A 21,984-nucleotide genomic window follows, 5' to 3' on the forward strand; every position below is an offset into this window, starting at 1 on the left:
TATAAGGAGATAGATATAATGGCAGTTCATGAAGTTCATATTAGTTTCTTCAAACCTTCTAATGAATACTTAAAAGTACGGAAAACTGGCAGTATTCATGATGTCTTCCTAACCCGTAACGAGGGCATATGTCTTGGACTGTACCCCTCTGCACACATCTGCGCGTCTGCTGGTACCCAGGGGAATAAGAAACAAGCTCTCCAGCTTTCATGTAGTCATACGGAACCTATTCTGACAATGATTCATTTATACAGAGCAGAGCAAGAGTTTCTCCCTCACCTACCTACCTGGAAGAAAAGAGGAAGGATTCATGGGTTTTCTCTTCCTTTGTGTTAATCAGAAGAGAAGGAAAGAATAATGCTTGACTTATGGAGTCAAAGAGGCAACATATTCATTCACACATTACCTCATGCTCTGTTTGAACCTAAAGACTCATTCTCATCCTTAATGAATTATATTAACAGTAAATTATTCGCTCAACTTCAACAATGTCCTGTTTTATAATCACATGTATATTGATGTAAGCCATGACGATTTAACTTTTTTTTTCAGAAAGGAACTGCACAACAAACTGAACATATCACAGTTTAGTACACTGAAATTTCAGATAAAATCAGTGGCAGAAGGATAAACTTGGTAAATTACTGAAATAAATGACATAGGATTAATCATTGGACAACCATAGATAAACCTGCAGAATAGACAAATTAATTACTGACATTCTACACTGACATTGTTTTGCATCCGATAAATGACAAACTTGTTGGTAGAAAGGTTTAGTTTTTTTGGCAATGCAGACGATTTGTATGTATTCATGTGCATATCACACATAAAAGCGAATCACTGGCATTAGAACTGTGCTGACAGTCCATAGTGGGTAGAGATTTGCTAAGCATAATTACTGTTTTGTAATGCAAATTTACTTCTTAATGAGGTCATTTCTTCAAATTTTGCCTTTAATTGAGGTAGGTCTCTGCTACAATATTTGCATTTCAAATATCCTCCCTGCAGTGGAAACATATGAATATATGTATTTCCATTGGCCTGTTCAACAGGTAAGGCTTGTCCACATATTTTGAAACCGTTAATCTTTCCCATGCTTACCCTCAGAGTTTTAACCCAGACAGCTTGGCTTGACTTGCAAAAGCATCTGTTTCCATAATGGATTCATTTCAAATTATCTTCATATTACACAAAACATCAGAAACAAAGGATGTCAATTAATCTTCATATTTAACCACAACATTAGCTTGAGGCATTACCAATAGTCCTAAAAATTATCTTTCGCACTATGATATACACATTTCCAGTGACACATTGACTATAAGAAAATATGGAGGAAGGGACCTGCCATCTCAATGTCAGGTGCAGAAGGTGTTACATCCAGAAATGAAAATGGATCAAAACTGAGGAGATAAATTGTTCACAACTTTAAGCAGATGAGGACATTCTGTTTTACTTTTATAACCTACCAACTCTTTTGCCTTCCATTCTCCTGGAAAAGCCATAGCTCTGCACCCCTGCCATTACCCACTCATCTCTGGTACATGCCACCTGGTAATTGCCTGCCACTTTCTCCTATCATTAAAGTAGTCTTGAAAAAATGGAATAAACACCACCTCAGTATTCTGACCTCAGATTGTTACTCCAGCACAACTTGCCTGCTCTTAAGTCCTGTATAAGGGCTGAAATCATAGAGACTACATTGTACAACGGTTCTAAGCCATGAGAATCTAAAAAACAGATATGTCCAAAACTTTACATACTGTTATGTGTTACATTTCTAAATTCTTGGTATGTTGAGGGTGAGGAGTCACCTTCCCAGAACACCACACATTAGAGTAAGCACCAAAAGCTAGTATTTGCAGCCAATTGCTGAGGACAAGAAGTTCTTGCTGCTGAATGTGAAGTTTCTGGTTAAAAAACACATCTGCACTCTCCTTTCAGATGAAACACCTGGACTTTTTGTATCACCAAGACATGATTCAATAGCATCCCTAACCTAGCACAGCTACCCCTCAGAAGACCCAAGATAGATACCAGAACACCACTAACAACAGGCCAAGATAAATACCAGAAGTTTTTAAAAAAAAAAAAAAAAAAAGCTAAGAAAATATGGAGGAAGGGTCCTGTGTTCTCAACATCAGATGCAGGGGATGTTCCATCAAGAAATGAACGTTTGAGTATATCCATATGTACAGTAAAGCAAAGGACTAGAGGAACCAGGACTCCTAGTGGTATACAAACTACAGATGGAAATTCTGACAACTTCCTGGAGGCATCTATAAAGCTTCCACCAACCATGGAACTGTAATCTCCAGGTTCCTGTTCTCGGACACCTGAATCCTCTATTACACAGTCCTAGCAGCACAGCAGTATGGCATTTCATGTTCTACATGTAATTCAAAAAAAGGTGGTGGGTATGAGGCCCTTCCTCCAAGGTCCTCACCTTCAGGATCCCACAGGGATCCATATAATCTACATCTATCTACATGAGACTGCTGAGAGAGAGAGTGATATGGCATGTGTTCAATTGCTAACAGTATGTTGCTGACAATCTACTATTTATCTCATTTTCTGATGCAACTATCATCACTATAAAACATCAGAATAACTACAGGAAATTAGCTCTTAAATGAAGAACAGATGGATCAAACTGAATCCAGACAAGACCAAAGTGATGCTTCTTTGCAAAGGGAAACACATTGAAGACCTCCACCTTTTCATGATAGGAAACAGCCATTCTTTCCACAGTTGGATGGAAATTCGAGGTCCTCTTTGACTCCTTAGCATATGCTTCCAAAAATGTATTATTTCTTCTCTATCTTGTCCCTTCCCCCCAGATGAGAATTGGGCCAGTATGGTCAATATATCAAACACCTACAAACCGAATTACTATGCTTCACTGCAAGTGAAAAGAAATCAAAAAGCGTAAAATCCACTTGCTACAATATACTGCTCCCCATTGTCTTCTCAGATGTAACTCCCAGAAGCATTTCTACTCTGTACCTTGTTGCTGGCTCTTCCACTGCCCTACATATAACTTGATCCTGATTTTGAAAGCACTTGTTGATGTACTAGAGTTAACATCATGAAAAAATATGGGTCAATCTCTGTACCAACTGCACTTCTCTGCATTAAAGTATCTGAAAGTTGAGTACAAAGCATTCTTTACTAAAGGGACCTAGCTATATCAAGCTACATAGACAGAAATGGACACAGGCTGAAGGAGAGAAGCATTTGGCAAAGGAAACCAATCTCTTTGCCCATGACTTGTGTGCCAGCTGGATCTGCAACACTTATGTGAAGATTCTCACAAATCAGCTTTATAAGATGCTTTCTGCCTACTATAACTGCCAAAAAGTACAATGTGAAACATGGTGGCAAGCCTCTCTAACAAAATTTTGAGGAAGAGATAATAGCTGATTAACATGTAGACCAAAAAAAGAACAGTGAAAGAGTAACACAATACCACAGATCCCAAATTCCTGACAAACAAAAAAAAAGCTTGCATAAATATGGCAACTGGGCCTGTAAATAGAGCTCACAATGAAACTGAAAAAGTGAGAGAGGTTTTTCTGTGTGTTTGTTTTTGTTTTTTTTTTTTATGTTGGAGGGGAAAAAATGAGGAAAGAGTGAGTCAGCTTTGCTAGAAATAGTGTTGGGAAGACTAGAATTAGTGACAAAGGCCCAAGAGAGATTAATACTGTAGAGAAAAGCTGGGCTTTTCTGTGGTTGTGTTTGTTGGAGTAATAGTTTGTTGGCTATTTGGGACTACCATAATCAAAATCTAAAAACTAAAATGAGTTAAGATTAGAGAGTTATGGGTACAAATAATTTTGAAGATATTAAGATTCCTGCTTAAAGGCAGTATTGGCTATGGAACAGAAGAGAACTTAAGCCCTGAAAAATGCTTTCACATAGCAAAAGCAGCTGGACAGGATGTATCCAGAGGAAGGAGTAAAATAATGACATCCATTAGTGAAGAATAAATATCCAGATTGAACCAGGAGAACCTAAGAAGTAGGACAAAGACTCAAGAATAGAGACTCAAGAATAGACATGCATAAGCAGCATGTCTATTCATAAGCAGCATAACCTTCAAAAAAAAGAAAGAAACCTTCAAAACATGAAGAAAAAATACAAAGTTTGTAGTAAAATCTGCAAAAGCCATAAGGAAAAGTACCTTTTCACCTTAATGGCACAACATGCCAGAAAGGAAGAATATGTTATACATGCAGTAATTCAGAATACACAAATAACCAGTAAAGAGACAGATATATACAGTGTATTTTCTTGTATCAAAAGACATTAAGTTTAGACTCCCTAAAGAAGATTTACAGAAATTCGGTCTTCATACACGAAGTTATGGCATTAGATTAGAAATGTCTTTCAGTTCATTCTCTCCAGCAGCAAACAAAACACCAATATACAACTGGAATCAGATCTTACTCTTATTCTCTGGTATCTTCCAATTGATAGTCTGAACAATATACAATGATCATGCTGTCACTGGAAATCATAACAAATAAAGGATAAAAAGGCACTAAGGGACCATAAAGTCCTGCAAACACTGAATAACCTGCATCTATGTCATTCTTTAAACATATTAATGTAATTAATGAAGTATCTGTTGAATGTAAAACATTAGATGACCTTAATGCAGCAGTTCCTACATCATGAGTACAATTGAGTACATGAGTACATTCCTACATCATAAGTACATGTCTGAAGCAAAGTAGAAAGCATTGCTTATGCAAAAGAAACCAATGTGTAACTTTAATTGGTTGTATTATTATTTCTTATGAACAAATAATATATATTCAAAATTTCTTCTACTGCATAAAGTTATATATAAAAAGGGACATATTAATGCTCTCTGCAATATTTTGTTGTTGTTGTTAGAAATCAGGAACATTACTTTGGTCAGACTTTCTGCCAGTCTAACAGAATATGGAATAGAAAACATGTAATTAAACTAAAGGTGTTAACATCATTAATGTTCAGTCTATTTTGCTGAGTTGTTGCAATTCAGTGAAAATCAGCCATGAAGGTGGTAAAAGTCTGGCACTTCCTCATGCATGTCTGACCACAATACTGTAATATATCATTCTTCTACTTTTAAACAATGTCTGCAACTTTTAACATTTCCACACTCCAGCTCATGCAATGCTAACAGCGCCATTCAACAGATGAGTGAAAAGAGAACAGATTCTGGCTGTTTGTCATGTTCATGGCTTTCTAAATCAGCAGATGGTACAACAAAACAGACAATTTCCTCATCTGCTGTGTCCTCTGTTAATGTACAATGTGTCTCAGAAATGTTTACAAAGGCCTCAGTCTGCTTGTGAGACTTGTCAGGAGGACCAAACACAATCCCCTTAGCATCTTCCCAAACCAGTCACAATAAGGGTGCTTCAGTTCACTCACACAGGAAGCCCACTTTCAGAACACTAGCCTGAAGTGGAAAAAAAAAAAAAAAAAAACACTCTTGAACTTCACTGCTTATTATGAAGCTATAGTTATGGCCAGTTGTCTGACCTCAGAGATACACCATGTCTCCATTTTTCCATCAGTAATTGGGATGACGACAGTTATCCTACCTAAATTCTTGAGTGAAAAGCCCCATAAAATTCTAACCTACTGCTCACCAAAGGAATTGGAAAGACCCTCTAGAAATCTCTCATGTGGTTGTTTATCACTAGAGCATTTAATGGCTAAGCACTGCATCTAGTTGGAGAAGTATGAGATCTGTACATTGGATCCCTTCACTGAGTGCCAGGCACCTATTTATCCCCATAAATAGTATAAGCAACAGTAGCTGTTTACATCTTGTTGAGTCGAAGTTTACAGCTTCTCCAACCATGAGATTCATGTACATGATATCATGTTTCTGTATTTGCTCTTAAAGATAGAGCAATCCAAACCAGGAAGTTCAATTAAATGATTTGATACGTTCAGGAAAACTGAACCATGATGTTTCCTATTCAGACCATTTAACATAAATGCCTGAGGATATCTTCTAGAAGAACTACTGTCAAAGAAATTTTGTATTTTCCCTGATTGGTTTCTTGTCTCAGGGTGCAGTCATTTAACTGTCAGTTGGAGTTAAATAAAACGTCCTGGCCTCTAGATAATCATGGTGTAGCAGATATTTCAGCAGTCTAAAGGTACAGTTTTACAGTTTGTCATTCCCAACCACATGTCTAGCCATCTCTGGCTCAAAAAGAAGCCCTTTGTACACTTTGTACGCCTTTACTTACTAGATTTGCTAGATAAAAATATGCACCAAGGCTTATTATTGTCTGAATAAAATGCCTAAGATATCCGAGGCTAATTATATAAAGAGATAACAATCATCTTTAATTACATATAGCACTGACAATAAGCTTTAAATAAAATAAATAAAATATGATGACCTCGGTTTAATTCCGTAACATTCATTTATACTGGGAGCGTTTTCTTTCAAATGTGTCTAGGAGCACAACCAGCTAAAAGTCGTGTTTGGTGTATATTCAGTGCCTGTCAAGCTAAATGGAGAAATGTATATGATAGGAGTTTATAGAGGTTTTTATATGTTAGAATCTGCCTGATAATGAGAAATTGAGATTAAAGGCAATGTTTTCTTTTCTGGATAGACACAAAACAGTTAAGAACAGAGTTTAGTGCAACATTTTATCTGAAGGCATGTTTAACCTTGCAGAACTCCATGATTCACATCCAAAAGTGTCAGCCTTGAATAAATTATTATGGTAACTTCTTGGTAAATATTTGTGGTTTTCCGCTACTTTAAATTCACCTGAACATTCAGATCATATTTTTTCTTCCAACTCCTTTTCAGCTATTCCATGAAAAACAATGTCATCTCAGAGCATCCACATGTACATGTACACAGGATTCCTTTAGGAATTAGTGCCACACAAACATAAATTCTTACATACACATGTAAGATTGTTTCCATTTCACTGAAAGCCAGTCTGACAACAGTGCAACAGACTGCTGTTGTACCAGGTGGACTTTCCCATCTCAATCTTCTTAATATTTGTATGTGTTTAAAAAAAAAATACCTTGGATAACTGACACCTTTAAGACATTGATCTACTAGCCAGTTGATCTGGATTAAACTCTCAACTCTACCACAGACCACTGGTGTCACATAGGACAAATCATATATCACAGGGTTTTTGAAAGCACTTGGCAGCTCTTTGAGTTTAGTCTCAAGGCAGCCAAAGGGACTCTTAATTCCAGTAGGGTCAAATTTAGCCCAGCACTGATTGCTTCTGAGAACCCCTACTTTAATCTTCCTGAGGATAACAATATTTTCCTATGGGGAAACACTAATTTTGTGGAGCATCTTTGTCTGTTTCACCCAGTAAACTTCAGCTTTCTGTTGGAAGGAACAATCTTGCACTGTCAATGCATATGGTAGCTAATGTTAGTAAGCTAAATCTCAGCTGTAGCCCCTGGCTGCACATCTACCACACACAAGAAAGAAAAAAATATACAAGACCAATACTTGTGCCACTATTTATGAAAAGCATGTTTTTATTATTTCAGAATCTCCATATATTCAACACAAATGTTTTAACTACATTCTATACCATTTATCCCTGATTAAATCTCTTCTAAATAGTTAATCATTAATGATTTCTTTACAGTTGCTGTGCAAACAGTTCATTCATGCCTATGACATATCAAATTTCACAGACGTGTTCTTTAATTGGATTCATTTATTTCTAATCTGCTTAAACCCTCACTACTGTAATGCTTGACTAAATATACATTAAACTCACTTATTTAAACTGCTAAAATAAATTTGAGATGCATTCCATGAATAAAAATACTTGATTGAATACATGTAATACCATTGTTATTGTGTACCTAACTGAGCAGAAATTATTAGAAATAGTACCCTAGATAGCTGTATGATAGGCTTGGACAAAAGGATTTGAGACAGATTGCTGATTATTTTTTTGCAGAAAATATTTTAAAAAACAGCTTTCCAAGTCCTGAAGTTTCCCATAGCACATTAAGGCATGCTATAAGGAATGCCAAAAGGAGCTTCTCAAGACTTAAGGGTGTTAACTGTTTTCACTCTAAAATCTGGGTACTGTTTTAGAAATAAGAGCTTCATACTAGCTCTAGGCTAGGAAAATGGTTAAAACAAAAACAAAAGCAAACAAACAAAAAAAGAAACTTTAAAGAAAATTTTACTATTCAATGTTTTGCAAGTAACAATGACTAAAAAGATGGTACAAAATTACATAAAAATAGTGTAAACTCTGATGGCTCCATTTGACAATGTCAGGGTGAGACAGCAAGGATGGTGGGCTTGGAATGGCTTTTCTATGAGCAACAGAGACTCCTCAGGCTGAAAAAGAGATGACAAGGGGAACAAAAAAAAAAAATCTGTAAATTATGAGTGACAGAAAAAGTATGTAGGAAATAGTTGTTCATTTTTTCCTCTAATACAAGATGTGTGGGTTACTAAAGTATAGGAAAGGTAGCAATTTCATAGTGAAAGGAGGTCTTCCTTATCACATTTACTTAAACTACTCCTTGCTAAAAAATCACATGGTTTCACAAAGCAATAAGATAAATATGTGGTGGAAAAAAAATGCATTACTTTGACCCCTAATACCTTCAAAGATACCACTTCTAGGAAGTTCTTTGAACTTCTTAAGGGCTGAAAGAAAGTGCTGAAGAAGCATTATTGCATGCTTGTCCTATTTTTAAACTCTTTCCAAAGTATTTGCTATGGTCACTATCAGTACGTGTCTGATCCTGTATAGCTGTTCTTATGTTACACTGGACACCACAGTAGTTCAGAAATTTCCTACTTCAGTTCCTTTAAAACAACATGCTGAAGAGTTTTCCTGACAATTTGTTATTGCTTTTAACAGCTTGCTTTAAAAATTAATTTATTGATATTTCAGATTTGATCAGCTCCTCTATGTTCCCCATAAATAAAGCTTTTGTTGTGAGAAAATTCCTGAGATCCCAATGCAAACACAAAAAATTAGTTAGTTTTTCTGTTCTAATTTTATTTTCTTTGAGAAGATGGGTTATAACTCATTTGACAGACTTTCTGATAGGCTTCTGTGATCTGAGAATAGTTTATCTACAAAAAACAATGTGCTTGAAAAAAAAAAATGATTTACTATTCATTCTGTTATTTCCTTGTTGGCAAATTTTCTATCTGTGTGCCTCGTGACATACTTGTCCATCATTCTAGCCTGCTTTTTCTGATCAGCTGGGCCCCATGGTACAGAGGCACCATGAGTCCAAGAGGGTTCATGACCCCCATCTGCTGAGGAGGACCCATCTATAGTAGATCACTTTCTTTGTCATCAGATTAGTCCTTTCTCATCATAAGCCTTTCACCTTCTTCTTCAGAAGCAAGATTTTTTTCAACAAACATGTTTAAAACTCACTTGTCTAGAATTCCTGAGCTTTGGCCAAGGGACAGCACTTTGTTCCTCCAGGCCATTATCTGCCATTCTCTGCCCACAAAGCAAGCAACCATGGTATGCTACTTAAAAAATGTTTTTTTAACTGAATCTTGTTTTGGTTGACATTTAGGGAAGAGAAAGGAAGGAAAGGAAGAAGGTTGAGGACTGGTAAATGTTTCTTTTAGCATTTGGGGAGAATGGCTTTTTGTTGCTTTTTTATATACTTTTTTTTTTTTTTTTTTTTTTTTTTACATGTTAATCTACCTGTTTTCTCATCTCATCATTACACTTCCTGTCATCTCCTTCCCATGCACAGCCATACCTCTCCTGCAGCCAAAGCAAGCCCCTTCACATTATTTGCTCACTTAGGTTTAGGGCTCTGTTCATATCACACTCAGTCTTGGTGAACCATCTTTGATAGGCATATCATGTGTAACAGGTGTTTATGTTAGTAAAACAGGAGACAAATGGCCAGAAAAGCCTATATCATGAGGCTGTAAAGTAACTCACATTACTTCATTTTATTTATTTTCCTCCTAATTACTGATTCAGTCTCCTCAATGTATGAATTATATGCTTTTAAATTTGCTATGTGCTATTACATTTGTTAAACCAATGTTAGAGTCCAAAGAAGGGCTACAAAGTTGCTGAAAAGTCTGTAGGGAAGATGTATGAGGAGCAACTGAGGTCCCTTGGTTTGTTCAGCCCAGAGCAGAGCAGGCTGAGGGGAGGCCTCATGGCAGCCTGCAGCTCCCTCACAAGGGGAGCGGAGGGGCAGGCGCTGAGCTCTGCTCTCTGGGGACAACAACAGGACTCGAGGAAACAACATGGAGCTGGGACAGGGGAGGGTCAGGCTCGGTGTTAGGGAAAGGTTCTGTACCCAGAGGGACTCCCCAGGGCAGTGGTCATGGCACTGAGCCTGCCGGAGTTCAAGAAGTGTTTGGACAGCACTCTCAGACACATGGTCTGGTTTTTAGGGGGTCCTGTGTGGAGCCAGAGGTTGAACTCAGTGATCCTTATGGGTCCCTTCCAACTCTGGATATTCTGTGATTCTATGGAGGGGGTCCATTAATGTTGAAATTGATCCGAGATAACTTGTCTGACCACCTAGACCCTCTGGGCAACAGAGTAAGTTGAACTACCATATATAACACAACTACTGCTGACCCACACCTTCTATCAAATTCAGAAAAGAGAATTTTTGAATGGGTGTTAATGCTAACAACTCACCATTAATGTACCCAGTTCCAGAAATATAGGCCTATGTTAAAGTTCAGTTTATGAAACTGAAGAATAAATCTCTGGTGGATTGAATGGTTACAGGTACTGACATACTTACTAAGTATATCTAAAATTTCACCATAAGTAAATAAAAATTGTTTAATAAAACACAGTAACATCTATCAGCAACCTTCTTATGAAATGTAAACCTGTCATCTGGCTACCACCTTTGTCCTCTTGCTTTGACAAGGACAGGCAGGGACCTTAGCTGGCTTTAGTCCACCTGCTGTCACTGTTTCACACGCACATCTATCAAGGGTTTCTGGATGCCTGAAAGAGTCTCTGACCAGGCCACTCTATGTTGCTATACAGGTATCCACAGCATACATACGTATCATCTCCACTGCCAACCTACAACTGTTCTTGGACCAACCATAATCAGCCACTGGGCTAACTATACTTTTGGTTTGGGTTTGTGTGACAGACCCAGTTTATCAGAATACATGAGATTTACTGTGCTTGTGGTGACTACTTCTGTAGCACATACACAGCAACTCCAGCATATCACAAACATGCAAATGATGCTGTGCACCTTCTCTCTGACAGCTGTCTTGAACTCACTAAATACCATAATGGAAGCCCTAATTACATATAAGCATGTTATATGACTCAGCTGTAGTCACAGAGGTGTGCAGCTTACTTTGGGCTGATGCTACACATCCACTCCCATTGCTGTTTTTCATAGACTAGAAAGCAACGGGGAAGCTGGTTATCCTTCAGAAGATGACACTAACTTTCCTACTCACAGCTTAGGATCAACAGAATTATTTTGGGCAACACTGTTCAGCAGTTTGGCTGCAAATAGGAGGAGGCTATCAGGCTATTTATCCCCACATCCAGCCTTTATATGAACAGATATATGCCTCATGAAACAGTTATTACAGATTATTATTTTGTTCTGTGTACAAAACAGTCTTTGGAAACAGCAAGAGAAAAACAACATGCAATGCTTTTGGGTGGATTTCAGTTAACCATGTCCTAAATTGGAGTTTTCTGTAGCAATAGCCTGGGCTACCAGCTGCCAACATAGTACAGGGACAACTGAGAGCCACAGGCTACTTGTGACCAGGCTGCCTTCAGGACAGGCTCTGCATATCCACTTCCTCACCAAAGGCATGGTTGTAAGAAGGTTGAGTATGGGCTGGTTTTAAAGATCTTCTCTCGAGGTGATGTCAAAGTAGCAGCACAATGCTAGGGGACATAGCCAAACTTGAGTTAAACAGGCATTTGAGTTTCCATAGTTGCACTGAAACTTCAGCAGATAATAGCTGTTATTTCCAGCATTGCTGCCCCTGAGATTTATACACAGTGGTTTGTAGCTGAAAAACTCCGGCTGTTCTTTATTAGGCCCCAATTCAACACAGTAACAAACACGGCCTTCCAGCCATCTCCATTTGGCAAACCCTTGGAATATTCTTATTTCTAAGTTTGCGCCTAAGGGTTTTTTTAATTTCAAAACTGAATTCACTAGGATATAATCATGCACTGAAAGTTATGCTTAAGCACTTTTAGAGCCAGGCATGTGCTTGAGTTCTTTAGTAGATCAGGACCTCTGTGATTTAATTGCACTAAGTGGATGATAGCAAAAGACAACAAGAGGAATAAATCATGTAAGTGTGTTTAAGATCATGGGATTGACTCCAGACTGCAGCCGTCACAAGCCTTCAGAGGGGTCAGACTCTGTACCCTTGTTCGCACAGAGCGATGCCTGCCTCCATAAATAGTGTCATCAAAGTGAGGGGGGCTGCCTCTGAAGTAACCTACTGAGTACGAACACGTGTGCTGGAGCCTGGCCCACACTGTAAAGTACAAAAGAGAGGTGAGGGAAGGAGAATTAGATTTTAAACAGATACTTGCCACTGTTGAATGGACAAAGGAGATTTATTTGTTAACACTTAATTTAGGCCATGTCTAAATGCCATGTTTGTGCGTGTATGAATAAGAACTAGCAAGAACACCCTAAAGTAGAGTGAAGAGCTTACTTCAGAAGCAGCTTAGTCACTTATCACACCTGTTGCATCTCATGATTATTACAGAGAAACAACATTGGAAACAGTAATACTGTGGTGGGTGCAGCGCAGAGCAAACATGCTAACAGAAGCAGAACTGGTAAAACTATAAATCTGCTGAAGGAACACACTGCTACTTTTAAGAGAGCAGGAGCCAGTTAGGCATGTAGTCGTGCACCAAGCACCAAGAGGATGATAGAATCATAGAATCATCTATGCTAAAAAAGACCTTCAAGATCATCGAGTCCATCAACCTGACCTACCACATCCCATCACTAAAACAAGTCCATGTCCCGTGATAATAAGAACCCTTTGGTAGCAGCTCAGCTCTTTGGCCTGCCTCTTCTGCCTAGCCCCTGATACAACTCATAGATAAAATGTAAATGTCATGTGGCAAAACCAGCAGACACCCTTGCAATAGCCTTACTTGCCTTCCACTCTGAACTGTCACAGAATAATGGACGTAGCCCTCAATGCCATGGTCTGTGGTCTCCCCTTCTCTACTTTGGGGCTGATCCCCAAAGGCATGTGAGCACCCAGCTGCCATAGTGGCATTCTCAAGCCTCATTTGTGCCATTCAAAGTGCTGAAGGGTAGAGTAAGGATAAAGTGCAAACAACCTCTCTAACAGGAACAGCTGTGCTCCAGCATATAGCCTGGTGCTTCCGTGCAAAGTGAAATCTGTGGCAGTTTACCTTGAGCCATAAACTGTGGCATTTTAGGAGTAAGAGTCCCTGCAGTGGGCCCTGTAACTTTCATCAGTGGACTTAAGGCAGACAGCTGGAGATAGTAATTGCTTCAGCCATTGCCGCTAAATCTGCTGTTGAACGTGTCTCGCCCCCAGACAATCATTTTACAAGATCTGTAACTCAGTGTTTGGAAGGAGTGAGTTTCCAAGGACCTGTAGCAGCCAGCACACTGAATGGGAGAAGAATGAAGTGGAAAGCATTTGAAGTCACGTGTCTTTCTTGGAATACAGACACTTATTTGCAATCCTGAATTTCATGTCGCCTGAGACTATCAGTATGCATGCATTTAAACTAATAACTGTGTTTTGGTTTTTGTTTTGTTTTGTTTTTTCTTTTTGCTTTGTTTTATTTTTCTGTGGATCCAAGCCACGGTCCTTTAATCCTTACACTAGCCAATAAAACTCTCTTCCTATGAGCAGTGACTGTAGATGCAGGCCCACAGTTTTAGTGCCTTGGCCATTACAGTCACCTGGTTTAAATACAAGCATGGAAATTTGGAGTGAATTAAACAAATGGTAGCTAAGAAAGCCCCTACATGAACAAAGAAGAACTGCAGAAGCGTATTGTGGACACCTGGAAAAGCCTGTCTCCTATTTGCAAGAAATATATAAACAGTGTTCCAGGGAGACAAGCCTGTAATAAAAACTAATGGTGAACAAACAGAATATTGCATAGAGTAGTTCAAGAGGAATCCTTTTATGTTGGTTTTTTTTTGTTTGTTTGGTTGTTTTTTTTTTTTTTTTTTTGAGGCCTGTGCTTCTCCAGCATTCTGACTGATTAAAACAGTTCTATTATATACTCACTTTGCTAATCAAATCACATGAATGATGGAGGGCTTTCCAGTCTCAGGAAAAGTACATTGTAGATTGAACAAATGAGGTGGGACCCAGTTTTATGCACTGTTAAGGAAGTGGCAAAATTCCCATTAATAAAGAGAAATACAAGGGAAAAGCCACAGGTCAGATTTGTTTCTGCTGTTTACAATTACTTAAGGAAAAAAAAATGCAATATGCAGTTAAAGTCAGTATGCTTTATCTCAAGTATTAGAGTTAGATGGCTAAGCTTACTTGTACAAGTAGTTCATCTAATGATATAAGTAAGGACGTGCAGAATTACTTCTGCAAGTAATAACTTTCCCATCTATTTGCTATCCTACACACTCCATCACCCACTTGAGAGATACAAGACATGTATCTACCTTTGACAGAGGAGAAGGCTCTGCAGCATGTCCAAATAGGTTGATCTGAGAGAAATGCGTAAGAAAGGTGGGAATGTAGGTATGTAAATGCGATGTATGAATGCTCCTATTGACTAGGAAAAGAAAGAGGTTGGTCTGTCTCTGGTGATGTCCCAGAGACAAGACAAAAAGAGGATGTGTATGAAAAGCTACAGAAATCTTTCTTTATAATTGTCCAAAAATAAGGGAAGAGCTTTATTTCCACCTGAAACAAACCCTCCCCAAACGCAAGCTTAATATGCCAGCAAAGAGCATTTTCAGTCTGACCCATCACACAGAATGTTATCACATTGCTGACACAAGTATTTTAAATCTGGTAGTATGCAAAGCTATAAATAGCAATAATTTAAAGATGAAGTGTGCAGATACAATTAATGGTTAATTTATTCTAAATTGCATTTACCACATCATTAAGTAAAACATTTGCCAATATGGCATTTATTTGTGAAATAATCTTTCAAACACATTGCATGCTTCAATTTGTGCTTCTAATCAGCCAGCCAGACAAAGCTATGTGAAGAGGACAACTGGAAATTGTATATGCTTGTATCATCAGAGCAGAGATTAGTCACAATTAAATACCTAATCCATGTTGCCTCTATATGTTACTGCTATTTTTATTCTTTTAAATGCTAAAGAACAAGGAAATGTGTATAGAAAAGCTTCCTTAGCTTTCTCTGGGGACAAATTATTATAATATTTGTTCTTGCTCGAAAAGTCAAAGGATTTGCACTTTGCTTTACCCATTTGTTTAAAGGAAGGTTGTTTGCCATCTAAATATAAACTTAACTTCAGCAGTTGCATTCTCCATTAATTGACTCATCCTTGAGTCCCTTTATGTGATAAACATGCACAGCTAATAATCAATAATATGGCTAGTGTGTGTACAGAACAAATAGGAAAAGAAACAAATATTCTGTGTCTGTACTCACACATGCCAAGTAGAATACAAAGAAGAGCAAATACGTGTGCTTTAAATCTGAAATCCTTAAAGGTCATTTATATTAATTTTGACACACTCTGATTACACAAAAAGTAACCTTTCCTCTTGTTGCTCAAATGCCCTTGCCACTGTACCTATTCAGTTCGGTATATATACTTATCAAAAACATTTGTTCTCAATATTAGAATTCACTTTCTCAAAGCTTGGGATTCATGGAAGATGGATATGGCCCTTCTTTTAGTAGGGATTGGCAATTCCTTCTGCACAAACGTTTCTCATCCCTTCTGGTTTCCTCACATATATTGCCCAGGGGAGCCAGACAGATCCAAAGCAAGGCACTGTCGCTCAGCCTGCGCTCGGACGGCTCCTGCAGACCTGGAAGGCCCTTGTGCCACCCAGAATCTGCTCCTTTCCAAAGCATTTCCCGGCTCCTCCCAACAGTGGGAAAGGCTCCTTCTGCCGGGAGCAGCCGAACCTCTCGTGTGGCATTGCCTGCAGGAAGGAGGGGACCAGGGAGTCACCTTCTCAGCGCTCTCAACAACTTGCACGGCCAAAGCTTATGACTCCTGTCGTTATTTTCAGCCAAGTTCGCTGAAAAATACCGACATTGCCTGTTTTCAAAGGAACCTCCGGCGAGAAGCATCCTACCTTTCAGGCTCCACCCTGCAATCCCAAACTTCGTTCTTCGCTGTTTCCAAACACTATCTCACACCTCCCTCGCTTTCTCGGCTTCCAAACCCGAGGGACGGTATTCAGAGGGTCGTCTCCCCTTTTCGCACGGACGTTTTTATTTTTTCCTGCAAAGGGCAAGCCCGTGCCCTGCCGCAAGCCGCAGCAGGCTGGGGGCTACTCCCCACCCAGGGTGCCCTGTGCACGGCTGGTCCTGGCCCACTGGAACAAGCCAATGGCGACCCCCAGAAATGCCAGTAGCCGGAGGATTTATATCGGAATAACGTGCATTAAAGGCATTAAAACTTTGCTACAGGACCGTTGCTCGGCCTTCCTGCAGGGGAGCCTACTTCACATCTGATGGAAACGCCAGCTCGCCGTAACCTCTCCTTTTCCCCTGTATTTTCACCACCTACCTGTCTCATCTGATTGACTCCGAAAAGCTCATTAAGCCAATTAACCCGAGCCTAGGTTTGCTTTCAGCATCCCCTGCCCGCTAGCTCTCCCCACCCCGGGTCGCCCATTTCAGAGCTCTCACTTCCACGCTGCCGGCATCCCCTGGGCACGGCAGGGCCTATTTTTCTCCCTTATTTTCCACTGGCCTCGGCTAAAAATAACAGCACAAAAGCGGTAGGGAAGCCGGGTGCATCCCCTGACCGCAGAAGCAAGCGGGACGCGCCTCCTTCTGCAGCGCCCTGCTGGAGGCGCGGCCGGGCTGGATGCGACCCCGAGGAGCTGCACGACCAAAACGCGGTTTCGACGCCGCCGGGGTGTCCCTACAGCCCGGTTGCAGCAGCTGGTGACCCGGTGAGGGCCTCTCCACGCTTACCGGCTGCCCTTTGCCCCCCGCACCCGAGGGGCACAGGCGGAGCCTCCCGCGGCCGCGCACCGAAGTCGCGCCGCGCCGTCGCCTCGTCCTCCGAGGGAAGCCTTGGGAGGGCAAAGGCAGCCCACCTACGCAGGCTGGCTGGACGCAGGGCTAAATACAGCCTTGGCTTTAAGGCCCGTGTACATTCGGGAAAACACAAAGACGCTGCCACCAGCGAAAACACGGGAATTCGGTTTGGGGAGGAGGATCCGCGCTGTTTCCACGGGGGCGCAGGGCTCGGCCACTCGCAACGCGCCCCACAAACCACAGCCCCACAAACTGCGGAGCTGGTGCCCTGCCGGTCACCCCGGCAAGCGGGGGGGCAGGCGGGGCTGGATCCCATCAAGCAGATTCGCTGGGAAGTTTCATTGCCATTCGGGTCATCTGAGGCAGAGGGCCGGGATTTATGTTCCCCCTCTCCGCATAAAAGGGGATGGAAGTGACTGCTAATCTCAGGTGCTCGTAGAAAAACAGGTGGCGAAAAACGGCCCTGGCACATTAGGAATCTTTGGGTTCCTGGCTCCCCAGCGTTATGACACGCCGGCTGCTCTCCCCGCAGTTCCCCCCTCACCTGAAACAAGTGCTGGTCCCTAACTGAGAAAACCAGAGGGGCTGGCACAGGGGGCACGGGCATGCAAGTGTTTGGAACAGCTGAAGAAAAGGTGCCCGTGCCTCTGCTAACCCGCATCCTTGCTGGGAGGATGCCAGGGTGTTACTCCTCCACGCCCCGCATCCTTTTTTAAAGCCAATAAAAGCGATTTACTGAAAGGGGAAACGGAGCTTACCGGAGAGCTGGCAAACCAGAAGCCCCTGAACGGGAGACCGGGGCCACTGCCACCGTGCGGGGCCGCTTCCCTGGGGGATGCTCGCCCGCAGCTCAGCCACCGACCCCATCGGCACCTGTGCAGGCACTCAGCCGTCCCGCTGCCACGGCCCCGGTTTTGGAAGAGGGGGCGGCCTGACCGGTCCTGCCCCCGCAGGGGGGCTGCAGCGGCGATGCAGCATCGGTGCTGCCGCCAGCACCCAGAGGAGAGGTGTCAATTCGCGAGCATAAAGGCTCCAAATCAGTGCCCTCCCTCACCGGGTCTGAGAGCTTCGGTTTAAGCAGCACAGCCAGAGCCCAACCCCACAACCCCAAAATACAAGGAGATACTTTGAGATATACGGCATCTCAGCATTCTCTCCGATTTTTTTTTTTTTTTTTTTTAAGTTTAACTGACCCTTCTGGTCACCAACTTTCTTTGTGGTTCACTGTAAGGATCGCTCTCCAAGAACAAAAAAGAAATCTCGGAGCTTTGATAGAGACTCTGGATGAAATTAAGAACTTCAAACCCCAGATTTTTGAAAAGAAAAACAGATGTCCTGTTTGTTGAGTATAAATAACTCCGTACGTGGAAATCTTTTTTTTTTTTTTTTTTACGCTGCATTAAATTTTATTTAATGCTGGGTGCATTTAAACTTTAAAAAAAAAAGGGAGGGGGGCAGCAAAATATGCGGGTGACAAACCTCTAAATCTTTTCCCCTCCCGAAAGAGAAAGGAAGGGGCAGACGGGAAACCCTTCATCTAGATGAAAGCGTTCAATGTGTTTCCTAGCAGACCTGGCCAGCCTGCTTCGGCCCGGGGGGGGGGTGGACTCAGCTTTTGGGAGCTTTTTGGGGTAAGGAGGAGCTCGAAGAGCGGAGGAGAGAGGCAGGTGCCCGCCGCCGGCCCCCGCGCATCTGTGCGCGCCCCGCGGAGCGCACTTACGTGAGGACATAGTTGACGCTGACGATGCAGTGGGGCCGCGACGAGCGGCTGTTGTGCACGATGGTGGCGTAGCTCTGCACCCACACCCAGCCGCCGTGCTTGGCCAGGAAGCGGTAGTATTTGGTGGTCACCTGCCCCTTCACCAGCACTGCGGAGACAAAGCGAGGAGAGCCTCAGAGGGGGGCCCGCAGGCGAGGAGAGGGGCTGGGAAAGGCTTAGCATCGTTAGGGGAGGCGGTGTGGGTGGGCAACCCCCGTGGGCAAGGGTGGTGCAGACCCCCGGGCACCCCCAACCCCGAAGACAGTCCCTCCGGGTTAGGGGCTCCCTTTCTCCAGGGCTGTGCTGGGAGATCGGTGGAGTAGGGCAAAGGCAGCGGAGGGGTGAGCCCCCTCCCCAAAGTACGGCCGTGGAGATTTAATTCTGTAAATCTGGCTTTGGGTTTTATCTCTTCTCTTTACATTCCCGGTAAGGCAACTTACCGGAAATTAATATCCTTTTTATTCATCTATCCATGTATTAATGTCATCATGATATCAAAATAGAATAAAGAACAGCTCTCCGAATCGGGCTCACTACTGCAGTCAAAATTAGATACACAGATAAGATTTGTGAGACTTGATGGAAGTGGAATAAAAGTATTTGAATTTCGCTGGCATGGCTTCTTTGGAGCAAGAAAAAAGGTTGTTTTTTTTTTTTTTTTTTTTTTTTCCCAACCGGAATTTGAAGTGAATTGAACGCCTGAGGTTTGTGCAGGGGAGTTCTTGTTCTACAACTGGGAGCTGAGGAGGGGAAAATCTCCTTCCCAGTTCACCGCTGGTTCCCTCTGTTTCTCTTCTGCCTCCAGCCCTGCGCTCAGTCTCTAGACACTTGTTTCATTAAAACTTGCTGCAGATTTTGCTTATTCTCCCCTGCAGCGAATCACGTTTCACGTTTCAACCTGGAGGTAAATCCTAACACAACCAAAGCCCTTTTGCAAAGGGAGAAGGCGGGGGGGTGAGGGGCAGGGTCTTAACGAGAGCATCTCCTTACGCAAGTGATGTGCACATCGCAGGTGGAAGGTGTCACAGCCGTGGACGTGGTGGTAAAGGGTCTTCTCTATCAAGTCCTGAGGCTCGTAGCCTGTTAGCTCGGCTACCCTGGAGGAGACACAAGCAGCAAACGTCAGTGGGAGAGAGGACAGGAAAGGCCCGGGGGAGAAGAAGAAAGGGTGGGGGAATAGCTGCGAAGTAGCCTCAGCTCTACCTGGAGTCTAAGAAGATGAGCTTCATGTCTAGGCTGGCCCGGAACATGAACATATTGCTGTGAAGCTTGATTTCCGTCACGGCGCTGGGCGGCAGCGAGTGGCCCACGGCAACCAAGCCAACGTTTTGGTAGCAGCCGTCGAAGGGGGACATGTCCAGGCTGTACTGGCGGATCTTCAGGTACCCGCTGCAGTGAATGACCTGCGGGGACACGCGGCCGCTGAGGCGGGGGGGGCTCGGAGCAAACCACCCCTGACTGGGGGCTCCTGCCCTTCCCCTCTGGCTGCCCGGCGATTTTTCATCCAAAAGTTCAGCGCTGATCTAAGGCCCGTTCGAGTCAACGAGATTTTTTTTTTTTTTTTCTCCACTGACTTAAGTGGTTTTTGGACCACCTCCTAACTACGCTTTTATTATTCTTCTAAAGAGGAAAGACGCGGAAGTGCCAAGCCAGTTACAACTTTGTAATGAAGAGTGTATGCGTGTGAGAGAAAGGGCTTACATGTGTGCATATGTCACATGCCTAAGATATGTCTATTAAACAGATAGAGCAGGCACGATCCAGAATGCATCTTTGGACGTAAATTCAGGTGTGTCTCCTAAAGGCATCCTTGCAAATTACTGCTGCGTACTTCCAACCTTACTCTTCTGTTACTAGAGTGTTTCTCCCTGGAGTAATCTTCGCAGATGTTCTACGGGATACCGTGGCCCAACATCTCCTGGCGTTTCGGGTACCCACGGCTCTCTGTCTCTGCGCAGATGGGGCAGAAGCAGTGAGAAGACAGGAGAGCAGGGGCTGTCCCCAGGCAGGAGCCCCGAGCAGAGCCGTGGGAAACACCTGAGCAAAGCCCGCGGCTTGGAGAGCTGCCCCTGGCGCTGACGAGCGACACCCAATAAAGAAATAAATAAAGGCACGGGTTTTGCGCCGTGTCACCTCACAGCCTTCACGGACAGCTCGGGAACCTCGGTGGCTGTGCAGGGATCATTTAATAAATAAATAAATAAATAAATAAATAAATAAATAAAAATCAACACGGGGAACTCGATCACTTGGTTTTGTGCTTGGAGCTCCTTAACCTGGCCCTCGGAGGGACATCCTGGGTGCGGGCCCCAGGGCAGAGCACCGGGCTGGGGCAGCCCCCGCGGGCAGGGGCCTGAGCCGGGGCAGAGCCGGGCCGTGGCTCCCGGGGCACCCACCTTGTAGCCCCCGCAGGTCAGGCCCGCGTTCCTCTTGGCCAGGACGCACTTCATCCGCAGGAAAAACGACCTCTCGATCTCGTATTCTGGGAGGGGGAAGGCAGAGGTGCGGTGAGCTGCGTGGGGAGTGAGGGATGCGCGGCCCCGTCCGCAGCCACAAGGGGCGAGGGGGGCTCGGGGATGCGTGGGGTGAGGGCACTTTACCCTGCACGAAGTGAGAGTGGTAGGGCTGGTGGGCCGTCAGCACGGCGGTCATCTCGTCGTGGTCTGCCGGGTGGATGTACTCGTAAATGCTGTTGCCGGTCAACTCTACCTGTGAGAGAGGAGGAGGAAGGGTTCGTGGCTGGTACCACTCACTTCCCGCACGCTCCTCCCGTGGCAGCTCCCCCAGCCTACCTGCGATAAGCCCAGGTGCACCGAGGCAGTCTCCGAGATGTACATGATCTTGCCATCCGGAGCCACGACGAATATGAAACCGTCCAGCGTCTGCAGGAGAGGGTCAGGAGGGAGAGGAACAGAGTTGGGTGCGGATCAACAGGTAGAGAGATCCGCCGATGGATGGAGGGATGGATGGAGGGATGAAGACAGAGAGACA

General features: G+C 43.0%; 1 protein-coding gene across 1 annotated transcript in view; it reads right to left on the reverse strand.

Moving 5' to 3' along the window:
* SIM1 (SIM bHLH transcription factor 1) overlaps window positions 1–21,984 on the reverse strand; it is a gene marked incomplete at both ends in the record, with an annotated part of 43,531 nt that overhangs the window by 12,147 nt on the left and 9,400 nt on the right. The window contains 6 exons of the mRNA XM_084283770.1: window positions 18,955–19,102; window positions 19,984–20,090; window positions 20,197–20,396; window positions 21,390–21,475; window positions 21,594–21,702; window positions 21,786–21,875. Coding sequence (XP_084139896.1) covers window positions 18,955–19,102; window positions 19,984–20,090; window positions 20,197–20,396; window positions 21,390–21,475; window positions 21,594–21,702; window positions 21,786–21,875 — 740 coding nt within the window. The remainder of the gene's footprint in view (window positions 1–18,954; window positions 19,103–19,983; window positions 20,091–20,196; window positions 20,397–21,389; window positions 21,476–21,593; window positions 21,703–21,785; window positions 21,876–21,984) is intronic.

The sequence above is a fragment of the Netta rufina genome (assembly GCF_964035555.1).
Source record: "Netta rufina genome assembly, chromosome: 3".
Lineage (NCBI taxonomy): Eukaryota > Metazoa > Chordata > Aves > Anseriformes > Anatidae > Netta > Netta rufina.